We start from the raw sequence: 16,781 nt of genomic DNA on the forward strand, positions 1-16,781 counted from the left end.
GATTTATGACTTACAATGCCACGAATAGTAGTTAGACACAGTTCAAAGGGCATAAAACAATAAAATTTAATTATACATAGATGTATACTGTTACGAGTTTAAAGCTACTTAGGATAAACGAATGTGGTTTCATGTTACAATTTGAATTAATTCTAGAAAGAAAAAAAGGGGTAATTTAGATTTATTTACATTTTGTTTTTGGTGGTTACGAGGTCGGTCAAATTGACCAACCTTGTATAGAGTTAAGGGTAGAGAAAATAACAGATAAAATATAAAGCTTTAGTGAAAACAAACATTTTAAATGTATTTAGAGGTTTTAGAGAATATACAAATGAAACTTTAAATAATTTTGAGATGAAGAAAAGTATTTTTAATCTTGACATGAAAATTACTTTGCACATGGACTATTAAAAACAAATACTCAATATAATTATTTTTTAGTTTATCTAAAATACTTCACTAAAAATATAATTTTTTGTACATGAAAGACAATGTTTACTGAAAGCCTGCCAAATTTTGTGAAGATATACATACTATATTAAAAGTTAGTAGTATCAAATGTATAAAGATTTTAAACAAGTACAAATAGGTCAAACTGACCAAGCCCATGTTGAGAGAGTAAAAAAAATGATTTTTGAATATGTGTGTGTAAAATATTGAAGTATTTCATATAATCAAGTTAAAAAATATAAATAAAAATGTATATGCAATTCTTTTACTCACAAACAAGACAAGATTTAGTCTTTATAATAATAAAAATTCTCTCATACACACACATTCCATCAGTTTTGTAATGCAGTCATCTGAACAGCAGAAATGACATTTGTAATACCTGGGGTATATCTATAACTATTGAAAGACAACTTAAAATCATATTGTTTAAGTTCTGAATACCAGACATGTTTTAATAAAATATCAAAATTCATAACATCTGAAAGTCTTGAAGTAACAAAAAGTGACACTGATCACTTACTTGTGATTCATTTCCAAACAACTTCCACTTCTTACTGTCTAGTGAATAATGTGCCATTCCCATCTTTCCAGCCACTGCTATATTACATCCACTCGAATCTATTGCAGAATACTGAAATAACAGAATTTAAAATAATGGTAACAAGATATTCTCAACATTCAAATATGAAATCACACAAACAATGCATTGTTCTTTTACTGAACCATAACAAATGTACATTCTGAAGTGCACTAACATATTTTTGAAGAAAATGAACATATGCTGGTGACTAATTGCTATTTATTTGAAAATTGTTAAAATAACTTACCCTTATTGGCCAATTGGCTGCTAGGTAAGTGGAAGATATCTAGAAAAAAAAATAAAAATTAATTGATCTTGTTTTTAAGCAAAATATATACGTTTCTTCTGAAAATGTAAAATAATTTTACACATTAATTTAATCAATATATATTTTATTGTTTTATTATAAATGTTAATAAATCAATTTTTTAAGAACAACTATTAAAATATATTTAATGTTAACTATGTGTAACTTGATAAGTTTCTAGTACACAAACAATTGGGTTTAAAAACAATTTTCTAATACCTAATAGAACCTAAAAGGAACACAAAAGTAGCATAGTCTAATTTCGAAATTATAGATATTAGAAGGTAGACTGCATGTTGTGGGAATTAAGTTGTTTTACTAGTAAAGGTACTGAAAAGCAAAGCAAACAAAGTTATAAAAAATTCTACAAGTAAATGTAAATCAAAACTGTAAACTTCAAATTATACTTTCAGTGTCAGCTGACACATGTTCATATTTCAAGAGGGTAAATAAATTTCACAGATTTCTTGAAGCCTGTCAAACAGAAAAGATTTTTTATAAAAGTCAGATGAAAAGGACAGTAAACAAAAATTTAAACTTACTGAAACAACAACCCACTGTTTACTACCCCACAGTGGAGTTTCAAATGACATGTGGTGACCAAGCAGTTCTTCTTCATTTGGGAGCCCATCATTTCTCCTCCAGAAACAAGAACTAGGTTTGATATCTGCTGAGTGATGAAGTAAATCAGCTCCTGCACTTATGAGCAGTCTGTCTTCTCCTTGTAGAAAAACATGCCCCCTACCAGTCTGTTTAAATCAAAAATTAATCACATTAGATTTAGAGAAAGTTCTAGTTCACAACAATGTTTAACAGTTAACAGTTTCTGTTAATTGTATATCACAGCTGAAATATATGGATTTAAAATAAAAACTTTTACAGTTGGGCATTTTCATAAAAATCTCCTCTACTTTGTTGTATAACTTTACTTTTTACTCAATTTAAGGTTTTGAAAGAAAGATCACTGCTGAAACAATTTTCATTATAATGAATTTTGCAAACCAACTTACAGTCTACTATATGCAAGATAACCAATTTTATATTCCAAGTTTACCCAGTTTTTCCTCAATGCCCATTCATAAACTTCATAAAAAATAGAAAAACAAAAACTAATTCTAATTTTGTTTTCCAATAACAATCAATAAATATACATTTTATAGTCCAGGTTCCACGAAAAGCAGTTAATTACTCTCAACAACTGACCAACAGAAAAAAAAAAAAAAGGTTATTCCCATAATTTCAATCCAGATGGTTAAGTATGTTAGTCAAATAATGGCAACATAATAAATTACAATGTTTTACTTCCCTTCAAAATAAAATATATATTTTTTAAACAGAAAAAAAGCATGCAAAACAGTACCATGCCAGCATTCACTGTCAGAGCACTTTTGACAAAAGGCAGTACAACAACTTTTGTTTTTTCCTCAGGTTTATCCTTCATAGAGTGTTCTTTGCTATGTGGTTGAACTGAGCTCATGATCATCCACAAGTGATAGCCCTCTGCTCCCCACTCCTGTTAAATTTTAAACTTTCTCTCAGATCAAAATTTGATTATGCATTAATTCTTTGTTAAACCAACAGAGTTCTATCAAACTTACAAATATATGGGAACTTCTAACACTAGAGTTAAAGGTTGAATAACATAAAAGATGATATATGTATATGTTAGAGATATGGCTATTATTAAAATTCTTCACATTCATTTTTGTAAAAATCTCATAAGTGTGATTTTTTTTGAAAATACTAAAAACCTCTGAAATACAATAAAAATGAAAAAAAACAACAAAAAAACTGTAGTATTAAATGATCTATGTTTGAAAGGAACCTGTTTATACAAAACAGGGCAGAGTACAATTAACAATGAAAATTCAAATATATATATATATAAAATATTCCAAACAACTCCATATCACTCATGACCACTTAAACACTTAAAGAAAAAAGATAAGTGATAACTGACACAATGTCACATGTTTCAATCAAACATGTTATTTAAAGATTTTTCAGTTGCTTATTAATTCCTTTCTTACAGTTAGCCTTTTCTGCACATGGCATGTCACAAGATTTTACTTAGTTACATTTAAAATTTAATTAAGCTATTTTATGATCAATGTTTGTCAATGATATCAGCATTAAAAGTTATATTATCTAAGTTTTCATTCCTTTATTTCAAAAGAAACCTTAAAGAAAAAGAGAATGGAGAAATAAATTTCTCTGAACTCTTGACAGATGCCACACCCACTTTCTACCATTGAGTTGTGATTTCTCAGCCAATAATACTTAGTTCAGCTAGATGTCATAAACAATGAAAAGAGCACTTTTTGAAGTACATTCTCTTAACTGTTCAAACCGCTCTTAGCATTGTTACTGCTTTGTCCCTGCCACTTCAGCATTATTTCTCACCTAGAAATACGTTAGTTAGATATAAAGATGCATTGTATTTAGATTTTAGTTTTACATTTTACTTAATTATGTGTTATTTATGTTTTAACACGTATATTTGAAAGGTTTAGTAATTTTGCTATTTATAAGCCAATGCCTGCTTGGTTCACAAAAGATAGTGTAATATGAGAACACTGCCACATTCTGCCAAGGGCTGAAGTTTCTCTGCCCACTATACATTAATATTGGCCACACACACACACAAAAAAAAAAAAGATGTTTTAAAATTATTTCACCAAATATTAAAAGATATGTACATTTTTCCTATGTCTTACTTTTACACATTTTATTGTGATGTGCTATAGACTATATAGTACAAGTTGATAATAATATCTACAGTTGGTAATATCATAAAGTGAGAAAAATATATAAATACTTAAATTAAGTTAAAAAGAACTTCATACATTCACTTAGGAGGTTCTAGGAGTTATACAAATGAAATTTGAAACCTATAAGTAGGAAAAAAGTATTTTTTTTATACTCATGTTATTTTGTTGGTTATGAAAGAGGCTGTTCAGGTACACTCCCGTAAACTTAGAGTTAAGTGAATTTTTAAAAATAGTTTTAATACTAAGACTTGAATTTGAAATATATTTTAGGTACATTAATGTGTCTTAGCTCTTCTAGCTGATAACTTTGACTTACCATAGAGTTTATTCTGAAAGGAGTTTTTCTCATTACATCTACTGACCTGCAAAGAAAAGATACATTCACTTTTACACAAAATATTTCTAAATTAGTGTATATACTGACTGGATGGTCTATTAGAAATCCCACACATGCATACACTTTAGAACATTTCATTCATTTGCACATGCAAAATAGATTGATCATGTGTAAAATGTCTATATTAGTCTGAACGAAAATAGGTAAGAGGACTTATTTCTCTAATCTGCAAAGTGGACCGCTATTTTTCAGGAATGATATTATCAAAGACTTATGGATTGTACAGTGCTACAATTTGACTGCAAAAACCTATCATATAATAGCAAACAACAAAGTATAGCTTTATTAATACTTGGAACTTAAATTATGGACAGTATATCAATGGAAGCATATGATAAGGTTTGATGAATTGCATTTCACCCACTTTCATATTGTCAGTAAAAATAAGGAGAAAACCAACATGAAGCTCTTGACGTGAAGTCCTTCTACACTGTATGCAGACACAACAAACTTGCATGTGCCAAGTAATGTCACAAGCCATGCCACTCACAACTTCCTCTCAAGATGTATCTTATACTTTTTTGTGCCAGTTGCTGTTTTGAATTTTACCCGCTTTTATTTATTATTTTCAGCAAACATACTTAGTTTAGATACATTGTATTTTTTTGGATAATTTAAAAATATGTATTGTTCTGCATTTACTTTTCTGAATGTGGAAAAAAAACTTTGGGGCTTCAATAACAAAATTTGGAGTTGGGTAAATATTGTAAATTACATTGTACCAGAAAGTTAGTGCTTTGATGCTAACTGCAAAATATGCAGTAATTTATCTTTATTTAGTGTTACACTATTCACACTGCCACCTGGTCACCTTTGTGGTTTTAGAGTGCTATACCATATAGAGAATAATACATTTTCAATGCATTTTCATAACTTAACAACATAGCAATGAGTTAGTTAAGTGAAAGACTGCTCAAGGACAAAAGTGTTGTTCAATGGAGTTTGTAGCTCACTAACTACAACAAATATTTAGTGGCAACATTGTTCATGACCCTGCTTATGTTCCTTCAATTGTTTAAGATGCTGTGATGAAGTGGGGCATATTCTCATGAAAGGAGTTGGATCCTTTGATTTCTTTGGAACAAAAAACATCCAAAATATACCAGAATAATGTTGCCAAACATGTTTATATTCAATTTTGAAATTCCACCTGGGAAGACAAGGGCTGGGCTCTATTGCATTGGATAATGCAAGGTTCCATTCTCCAAAGTTAGTTTGAAGAGCATAATAATGTTTGACCATTGACCATCTTTGGGAAGAACTTAAACACTGAATTTAACTCCCTTCATAATATAGCTGTAAATAAATTGCACACCATACTCCTCAACTAATGAGACTATGCCTAACCAAATCCTTGCTATTTCTGCAGCTCAAGATGGTCCAACTCAACATAACGTGTGGGTCCTAGTATAGTGGCCAGCACAGTACAAATACACCACTGTATGTTGATAATACAGGAATCATTTGTCCATTAAAAAAAGTCTTGTAATGAATGATCTTAACAACATTTTTTCATTAACATTTTTAATCAGTGGTAAGCATTACAATAAAAGATGACTAAATACTATGAAAAATTAAAGCATAAAAACAGTAAACTGTATATTCGAGCCTTTATTAGCCTTACATCCAAAATAAAAATAGAATAAAATTACATGCCTGAACACTACATTAATTTCTTTTTCAAATGAAGCAAAAAAAGTATAACAATTTTAGTTTTTGAACCCACTTTCTGAACATACAAAAGTGCAAGAAGAAGAATTATCTTGGATAAAGAAACCTTTTATATGAATTATATTCCTATAAAAAGTTAAAACTTTTTACTAACCCATAATCCCATCCTAAGGAACACATTAATAATGCTCCAAACACACTCCATACTGAGAGGCCTCCTTTCTTCCAAGCCATTGCAACTGCAGTTCCATCTGGTGACCACTGGATCAAACTCACTGCTCCAGCTACACCAGCAACATCTAGTAATTTGAACATGGCATTTGTATAATCATGTTTCAATGAAAATAATATAATATTCAAAATAACACTAACAACATTTACATAATTGATTTTGCTTTATTATATTTTCACTGCTTTAATTTAAACTATAAAATAATGGGTTAGGGTTTATGTTACAAACAACTTTTTTTACTTACTTTCAAATATTTACCAGTAAAGTTCAGTAATATACTTAGATATATATGTATGAAACACATAGAGAAATTTTTTTCAAGAAAGAAAATTTAATTAATATTACCTATGGCCTGTAAAAACTAAGGACACAGTCAATGTGGATTGTGTCACTATTGCCTATGACACTGTTCAACATCAATGGGATATTAGAAGTTAAAATATGACTACAATTACAATGTTGTTGAATGTCATAGCAACAGTATGAGAGTTGTGTCTTCAGTGTCAAACTACTAACACATTTGCAGATCATTCTTTAGCAGAATGGTGGGTCAAAAGACTATGGTCAACACAGAGCCTTGTGAGGACAACTTTCTTCTGATGGTTGTACAAATTAGACAGCCAATCCCTGACTGTAAGTTTGATCTTAAAAAAATCTTATTCAGATGTTGCTCATCCTAAATCACCTACCAACCGGCATGAAGCTTTGCAATGATGAAAGGCTTGAAGCCCAAATATGGATTACGCAAAGCTTCAATACCACCAGTGGAGACTGATTTGGCCATGGTGTCAGCAAGCTTGATTATAATGGCAAATGTCTTTTCTAAATATCCAACATTCAGTGATTCCATGGCCTTCAAAGAACTAAATGAGTTCATCTAAACAGTAGTGAACTTTGTCTCAGCAACCACAGGATGTATACAACTCGTAGCTGGAGTTTGACATCAGAGTGCAATCCTTGCTGGGAGCAAAAACTCATGCAAACTCTTTCTTAGATGACGAAAATTTAAAACTGTTTGCTATAGTCCATTCACTCAAGCTAACTTAGAACAGCTTGGAGCTGCTACTCAATATGCCTCATCTTCAATGACTGACAGAAAATCTGAAAGCTATCAATATAGAGGCTATTTGCAACCTATGTGTAGGACAAAGTTGCCTAGTTAATGGCTTTCATCTTAATGCTCAAACTTGTGACATCAAGACACAGCCCTGGGTTACTCTGAGCTCCTGTGTGAAGGATCAAGATAGTGTTAATCCCATATGGACCTGGAATGATCTCTTAGCCATTACCATTGTAATCTAGAACAGTAAAACCAGTGGAAAAATGACTAACCAGCAGCTATTAGGTCTGTAGCTAACATCTCGCAAATTAAATGATACAAAACAAAAATCCTACTAGCTAAAGAAGTATTAAGTATTTACTACCTTAAACTCTCTGAATTATACTTTCATTACAAACTGTCGTGAATGATAACCTATTTTGTACCTTTAATGTCTATCTGTTGGTAAGATTTTCATAAAGCTACATGAGGGCTATTCATGCCAGCCTTCCCTAATTCTGAAGTTAAAGACTTGAAGGAAGGCAACTAGTCAACACCACCCAACACCAACTCTTGGGTTACTCTTGACAAACCAAATAGTGAGATTTAATTGTCACTCTTATAATGTACTACTGACACAAAAGTGTAGAGAACAATTTTGTTTTTGGCAGTAACAGGACATGAACCACAGAACCTCAGCCCTATATTCTATAACTAACCACTAAGCCATTTTCAGTCATTCATTTAACATCTGATTGAGCTTTACTGTTTCAATATCCAATCTTAGGTACAGAAATATATCAGACAGACAGGAAATACAGTAACATTAATGCAAGACACTGAAGTTCAGCTAATTTCCCTCTTGAGTGTAAGACTTGTGGCAGCTTTTGATTTAACCTAATTCATTCAACGTACTATTCTTAGTGCAAATTTAAAACTGACAGAAGCTGTAACACAAACCATTACAATATAAAGGTACAGCAGTATAAATCAAGATTAAAGAATGTCTTAAGACATTACCTGAGACATTTAAAACTGACAGAAGCTGTAACACAAACCATTACAATATAAAGGTACAGCAGTATAAATCAAGATTAAAGAATGTCTTAAGACATTACCTGAGACATTTAAAACTGACAGGAGCTGTAACACAAACCATTACAATATAAAAGTACAGCAGTATAAATCAAGATTAAAGAATGTATTAAGACATTACCTGAGAAGTCTCTACTGGAAAGTACAAGTCGATGGTTAACATGAAGAGCTCCTGTTAAGTCTTCTTGACAATAAACAACTCCTTCCCCACTGACATAAAATGCAAAAATTAAATATCAAATATTGTTTCGCTTAAATAATCCTAAGGTCCATTAAACTAATACATATATAAATGTCTTGTGTGGTAGAAGTATTGTAATAATTTATTTGAATAAAGTTTAAGAATAAAATCAGTGTCAGTCCATTGGACCAAGCCCATTTCTGTGATGCCACACACACACACTATAGCTGAATTTATTATCTGCATCTTCTTGAAATTTGACAAGCTTTTAGTTAACATTAAAAAGCTGTTGCACATAAAAAATCAAATATTTTAATAAAGTATTTTTATTAAAGATTTGGCTGTGAATTTCTCAAACCTTTACTGAGTCAGTCTGAGTGAAAGGTAATTTTCATGCTAAGTACAAAAATACTGACCTTGTAACCCAAAAGTAACTACTGGACTTTCCATACTATAACTTTTAATGCCTTGTATATCTTTGCAAAATTTGAAAAGTTTTCAGTAAACATTACCAGTTTTTTTATATAAAAAACTGTCAGACTTTTTAATTAAGTACTCTTACTAAAGATCTGTCCATGAATATATGGAGTCACAGTGTTGACTGCACCGAGTGCAAAGTGATTTTCATTTTAAGATTAAAAACACTTTGTTTTAAAATTTCATTTGCATAATTTCTAAAACCTCCTAAGTAAATATCAAACATTATTTTTTTTCATTAAAGCTTCATATTTTATTTATTTTCTCTAACTCTATACGAACTCTGTTAATTTGATTGACCTTTTAACCACCTTAAGTAAAATATCAAATAAATCAAAATTACTCTTTTATTTCTATAAAAACAGCTGATTGTAACAGAAAACAACAATTGCTTATCCTAAATAGCTTAAGGTTCATGACAGAATACATTTGTTTATACTTAATTTTATTGTTTTATTGCTCTTTGGACCATGTCTAACTAATAATCCCACCACACAAGTTGTAAATCACTTGGCAGATGCATAGCTCACACGCTCATGAGAATTATTATTATTATTATTTTTTTTATTATATTACCTAATTTAATCTAATAAGTTTCTAAATTTTATATTTTAGTTACTTTTATAACAATAACATATATATACGAAAAACAAGAAATATGGTACTTACACTTGACCTAATTTTTTGTTGTTGGATACCAATGAAATTTAAGCCTACTTTTATTTATAATGATGGTACTAGTACCTTAAATAATTTTTATTTACTTAAATAATACACCTAAGAACACATAATAATAACATGCACAAAACAAATTATGTCATATATCTATAACAATTTAACTGGCTTTCTAAGACAAGAAGGGCTTAAATCAATTCTCTTATATGATGAACCTGAACACTATGAGATAATCTTTCAAACTGAAAAATAAATTGACAATACTTTGTATTGAAAACAATGTAGCATTATATATCATTTGTTAAATTAGAATTTTTCCTTTCTGTTGGTTATAAATGATAATAATATTTAATGTCAGAGAGAATTACTGGCAAATTGTGAAAGAGAGAATGTGACAGGTGAGCGTGGAAAGTGAGTCTAATTTTCTAGCTATGACTCCATAAACAAATAAGATTGAAGGCTACAAAAACTAAACTTTGCCTTAGTAATACCTATATTATAATTGGTAATTTACATCAATATTCATACTTCAGAAAGTGGTGGTCAATAAATTAAAGAAGGAGAAAGACCCAGAGAACAAATGTCAAAATTTTCATACTAGGGGAGTTTGAGGATTTTTTAAAAATATTTTCTTATAAAATAAATAACTTCATATTAGATTATAATATAATTGATACTTGAAACTGTTGGAACTTGGTGAAACTCCATAATTACAGAATTGAAGAAAAACAAGACAATTGTCCATTTCACAAATACATTATTTATTCAAGACTATGGAAAAGTACAGCAACAGTGGTGTTTACAAATTAACAAGTCTGCAATAGTGTATATATATAGGTCATAGAAACAAGAATTAAAGAACATTCTAGAAATTGGAAATTAAGGAAACTAGATTCAACCTTTGCATCCCATCCTTATTGACACCAAACACCAATTTGACCAAACCAACTTAAGCTCCTCCCTACTTCTCATCCCACTTGTCTCTAGGTGAATGTCAAGCTCACTTTCAGTTCTTTGTTTAAACATATATATAAACCCTGCTACAAAACATTTCAGTCTGTACCTGATGATGCCTTTACTGGCGAAACCATGGTCAAGAATAAATGATGTATTTGTAAAAGGTACAATTGTCTTTTTTCCCTCAATTCTTAAATTATAATATATATATATATATATATACACATATACATATATGTATTTATTATAATTATATTACAATAATTAAAAATTTGATTTAACTACATTTTGATGCTGATTTATTTGTATATATTGATAATAAAGTAGTTTAATTAAATTTTGAATGTAACTCTGCAAAAGCTTTTGACACTTTGACCCAGCCATTGACATAAGATTAATTAAATAGTGTCATGTCTCACAAAAATACGCAACTAATCGAAATAAGGGTTTCTGATTCTTACTATCTTTGATTATTCCAACTATCCAAGTAATCAAAATATTGCTATAATGTTTGTTGTTAATAAAAGCTAAATAATGCTATGCTATGCTCTGCTAACAGTGATAATCAAAACCCAACTTTTAGAGTTGTTGTTTTCAGTCATGTCATTGGAGAATATTGGATTATTTTCTACTTTTTTATATCCAGAATAATCGATTGGTTGAATGTAACTGATTAATGAGCCCGAAAATTAATTGATTAGCTAATAACACTAATTGCCCAGCTCTATATCTCAGTAAGTCAAGAATGTAGAAGGTGCAAGGTTAAGATTCTTACTTTTTACAATCTATAGTTTATACTTACAAGTGCTTGGAAACTGTAGCAGCCACATAATTAACATTATAAAATTCTGAAATGGTGAAGTTGGAACTCAGATGTGCCACATAACACGGAAAAAGGAGGATTCATAATTATTTTTTTTAATGTTTCTTTTTGAAATATAAAGTTAAAATTCCAATAATATAAAATGTGAATTATAAAGTATGTTTTCATGCCAAGTTTACTGACACACACAGGCAATAAAGTGATTTAATAATATTCAGGATGTAAAAGAGTAAGAGGTCATAACATGTGCACTTTGACCCAGCCATAGAAAAAGTTAAAGAAATGAAACTGTTAATTGTGAACTCTCATAAAAACAAGAAAATCTTTAACATAGAACCTAACACACCAGTTAGTTTTTTAGCAATAAAAAAAGTAATTAGATATCTTACTTTTCTAAACCAAATGCTATCAATCTATATCTATGATTAACTGCAGTACAAGTTGCATTCCTGATCTCTTGAGCCCATATTCCTGTGATTTCCTGAAAATTAAAAAACGAAAGAGTATATTTTATGAATTTATACAAACAAAGCAATAATTTTATCAGATTATAAAAAATAAAAACTTGATATCTTTTTCTCAATCTGTATTCTACAGTTTTATAATCTTACAAAATACATTTTTAATACACTACAGGAATAAATTGATAACTAATAACTGTAAAAATCTTTGTTTTAAATTACTGATGTTAAATTGTAAACTGTAATTAAAAACACAATTAACTAACTTATATTACTTATTATAAATGCAGAACAAAAAACCTGTACAGAAAAAAAATCATTTTACAAGGAGAAATAAAAGAAAATTATTCAGGCTTTTTAATTTTTTTTTTTTGCAAAGTTACTAGACCATTGTTTTCACTGATCACCTGGGAAAGTAATATTCATTCCTGGGTGATGTAATGAGGGGAAAGGTTTGTTGAATAGCTTAAAATTTGCTCACTTGTAAAGATGTATATTTTCTGAACTAAATATTATCATCACTAACTGAAGAAGAAAGAAAAAAACATTACATTTGCTGGCCACTAAACCACACTCATGTGTCTGGGCAACAAATTAAATTTATATAAATGAACTTCAGATAAATTCACAATTTAGCAAAACTACTGTACTTCCCTCTTACCTCAGGGTAAAACTGAAATGATGGAGCAGTCAAGCACCCAGCTCTACCATCTGACAGGACAACAGAAAATCCTCCAATCAAAGGTGAGTATTCAAGATCTTTGACATAAACATTAGTTTCACCTAATGTAATACCTGTAAAATGAGTATGTTCATTTACATCAATCATGAAACTAACAGACACAAAAAAACATATTTTAGAAAACTAATGAATTCTTTAAGATAAGGGCATTTTTTAATACCAGAAAAAAAATTAGCAGAATAACAAGATCATCAAAATATTTTTCACTTATAATTTTTGATCACCTTAAATGGAAAATATATCTTTAATTAATGAAAACATTAAAAAAATATTGGGAAAAAAACAATTGTGAAATATTTGTCAAAGGTTAACACTGCCCCAAAGTACATTGTTTTAATAATATAATATTCACAACAAGTGAAATTAATTAGTATGAAACACTATTTCACTTATTTTTCCTCTAGTTATTTAAATGAACTATTAGGTTAGACTATGACACTAACAATGTTATTATATTTGCACAACATTAATTGCTCACATCTAATGGTCAGCCAACCACATTATCAAATGACTTTTGTAAACAGTTACACAAGTTAATACTAACCAAAACACTTGAAATTACACGTACATTTTCAAACTATAGAAGTGTTTATGAATTATTACCATAAGTCATGATAACGTTTGTGTGACTGAAATGTTGACCAGAATTTTTTTCTTCTTAAAGTCTTTTTTTTATTCCTTGTCATATTTTTTAATTATTACCATAATATGCAACAATTTATATTAACACATTTGTTTTAAGCCATAGAAAAAACACTTATTGAGTTACACATGGACAAAATACTTCAGCTGCAATGCACACAAAGAAACATGATCTAACATTTTTGGGTTGAGTGGATATCGTGGACTGCATGACCTTGAAGCAGATGTTTATTAAGGGATCATCTGTAAATCATCTCCCACTACTACATATCAGTTCAAAATGTTCAAGAGAATTTGTTTTGTACACACACACACACAAAGATAATTGCAACACAAATTTGAAATTGGATAACAACCTACTCACATTTCAAAGGTCTAGAAAATATCAAATAGAATCACAGATCTGATGCAAGACTCACTTATGCAACAATTCAAAAATAACTGTCAACTCTTTTTATACACACAAGCCATTGATAATACAAAAACAACAGATGTGATATAATAGGAATGTGAAGTAAAAGCAAAACAATTACAGACCTCTAGATAACTGCTGATCAACAGCAAAAGGAACATTTCTAAGATCAACACAATAATCTCTATTTATGGTTCCATCCCATTTCAGTCTCCAGATCCAACCTGAAGTTGTGGTTGCCATTAGTTCTTCTCGTATACACAGAAGACTAGAATGAAAATGAAATTTTCATTTTGAACATTTTAAAGATATTTTCAATCTTATAAAAGGATTTTTACATTACAAACTATTTTCTCTCTATTCTTCATGAATGTAAACTTTTATTTTAAAAGAAAATTATTAATGCACTTTTTCTTTTGTCAATAGCATTTTCAATCGATCTATATTTTTTATCAACAAAAAAACCATGAATAAGAAAGAAGAGCCTTCTATGAATTTTTTGAAACAAAAAGTTATCTATCAATTAAGTATATATATAACCCAGTTAGTTCTTTTCTGTGATAGATAATAGATTTTGAATGAAGTAATACCGAATTACAAAGTGATTAAAATATTTATATTTATTCCCTTAATTTACTTATTGGTGTTAAATTGAAAAGTGATTAGTAATTTGTTCTAGTTATACAATTATCTGTTAAAAAATAAAGACACTTTTTGATTATGATACCTTGTAATCCCTCCTGGGAGATGAGTAGAGAAATTCTGGCTAAACTCCAGTGGTAAAATAGTTTCCTTAATAAATAATTCTGCACTTTCTCTTTTTAAACTTGAAACCCTGAAAAATATTAACTGTAAGTGAAGTAAAATACAGAGGTAATTTTTAATATATAAAAATAACTATGTTTACAAAGATAAAAGTGAAACAAGTTGTAACTGCACAATTATGCTGCTTTATCTTTTCCTGCCTCTCTCCTCTAAAGATACTTACCTAGTACACGGTACTTACATGTTTTATTGTTGCTTGAACAGGGATTGGCTAAATGAGTGCACAGGACCTTTCTCCTACCACATTATAAATGTAAGCCATATTGTCAATGCTAACAACAGTGTTCATAGAATATTTTCGTTTTGCACGTGTAGGAATGTTTTTTATCATGTGTTTATTTATTTAGATTTTAATACAGTCTTCACAATAACTTTTTTTGATGTCATTCACTAACTTTTGATTAACCTAGATCCAATTTGTTGGTATTTTAATTTTGTATTTAAGGTAGTCACAGATAATTTCCTTTATGCCTGGAATATCACTGAAAAGATGTTCCAATATTATAGACATTATTTTAAATATTTTGAAACCTGTTTAAACTGAAAGGTCACAATAATTAGTGAAATTAATTGATGAATAGAAAATTGGACAGAAGATAAGAAACAATATACTCACTTGCTATCATTCTGTTCATATAAACCCTTTACGTACTCATCCATTTCTAAATAAAAGAACACCAAGTGGCTGTTGGAAGTCTTAAGAAAAAAAAACATCATTAACAGCTGTCACAGAATCAACTGGCAATTTCAAGATTAAAATTATCTACTTCAAATATTTCCAAAACCAAGTAAAATTTCAACACTGAAATAGTCTTATTCAATTTTAGACATTTCTTTTTTTTCCCAGTTTTCTATATTCCCTCATCTGACATTTAAAGAATGAAATACTATCTCAAGAAATGCCATTCTCTATAAACATAGCAATACATGAGCAAAAACATAAAACTAGTTATTTCTTTTCCTACACAATATTTTCTCATATAAAACATAACAGTTAGTTCAAGGTAAAACATTAGAAAACACTAAAATTAGGTTTTACTGAATATGATACAGTTTCTTATCCACTGTACTTATAAAAACTGTCTGAAAACTTAATGTAAAAACAAGTTTATTTCATAAGAAAATACTTACTGCAACTGCTAAAGTACTAGAATCAGGCCTCCAAGCAGCAAACATATTAGTTCCTAAAGTGGAAATGGATTGCTGGCTGTATCTGTGGCACATGATCTGTACACATGGCTATTGTAAAATAAAAGAATTAGTCAATATTTATCAGTATCATATATTCAACATAAAAATACACATAGGCATGAAAAGTTTTAAAGTAATCCAGAAGCTACCTGTAAGACCTCAGTGCCTTGATCAATACCTAAAATAAACTGATGAACGTTTATTATTAGAAATGACAAATACATTTCTTAGTGCTGAAATTAAGCAAAATGCAGAAGGTGTTCAATGAATATATAAACATTTAGATCACCCCCCCCCAAAAAAAACAACTCAGTCTAAGCACACATCTTAGAAGGAACTTACTACAAAGTACAGTACAATGCCAGGATAATAATATTGTATTTTCACTTTCAAAGAACAAAAGAGCTTCTAGAGGCTTAGTGTTTCTGTATTTCTGTAAGAATTTACATCACCCCCTAAATTATATCTCAACTGGTAATGCTGTCTCTGGGATTCTATTTTCAAGACCTCATTGTTTGATCACTTGCAACTTAGGATATTGTAACAGCTATATGGCAGGTCTAAAAACATCATCACATCGTTAAATATTTAAAAATTATTACGTTATTTATTAGACACAGGATTTTTACTTAAGAAAATGACTAGACCATAAATAATTAAATGTTTAAAAAAAGTTGTGTTTCCAGTAACCTGACTGACCCCATTTATTAACTTTTCCTTAAAAAAGAAAAAAAATATCTTAGTGAAAAAATGTTATCAAAATAATAAAGAATTCCAGAAAACACAAATAAGTGAGCCCAAATGTTATGTGAGATCATGAAGAAATCGAAAAAGTTACAGACTTAATGTT

The 16,781-nt window shown here is 29.6% G+C and overlaps 1 protein-coding gene across 1 annotated transcript in view; it reads right to left on the bottom strand.

Annotated features, from left to right (window-relative positions):
• Positions 1-16,781, bottom strand: part of LOC106461321 (RAB6A-GEF complex partner protein 1-like) — a 63,971-nt gene that overhangs the window by 32,270 nt on the left and 14,920 nt on the right. Inside the window, exons 2-14 of the mRNA XM_022388189.1 lie at positions 15,872-15,979; positions 15,357-15,436; positions 14,643-14,750; positions 14,041-14,183; positions 12,781-12,914; positions 12,048-12,139; positions 8,667-8,755; positions 6,334-6,478; positions 4,428-4,473; positions 2,701-2,853; positions 1,883-2,089; positions 1,281-1,319; positions 974-1,084 (exon numbers count right to left, since the gene is read on the bottom strand). Coding sequence (XP_022243897.1) covers positions 974-1,084; positions 1,281-1,319; positions 1,883-2,089; positions 2,701-2,853; positions 4,428-4,473; positions 6,334-6,478; positions 8,667-8,755; positions 12,048-12,139; positions 12,781-12,914; positions 14,041-14,183; positions 14,643-14,750; positions 15,357-15,436; positions 15,872-15,979 — 1,455 coding nt within the window. The remainder of the gene's footprint in view (positions 1-973; positions 1,085-1,280; positions 1,320-1,882; positions 2,090-2,700; positions 2,854-4,427; positions 4,474-6,333; positions 6,479-8,666; positions 8,756-12,047; positions 12,140-12,780; positions 12,915-14,040; positions 14,184-14,642; positions 14,751-15,356; positions 15,437-15,871; positions 15,980-16,781) is intronic.

The sequence above is a fragment of the Limulus polyphemus genome, unplaced genomic scaffold, assembly GCF_000517525.1.
Source record: "Limulus polyphemus unplaced genomic scaffold, Limulus_polyphemus-2.1.2 Scaffold934, whole genome shotgun sequence".
Classification (NCBI taxonomy): Eukaryota; Metazoa; Arthropoda; class Merostomata; order Xiphosura; family Limulidae; genus Limulus; species Limulus polyphemus.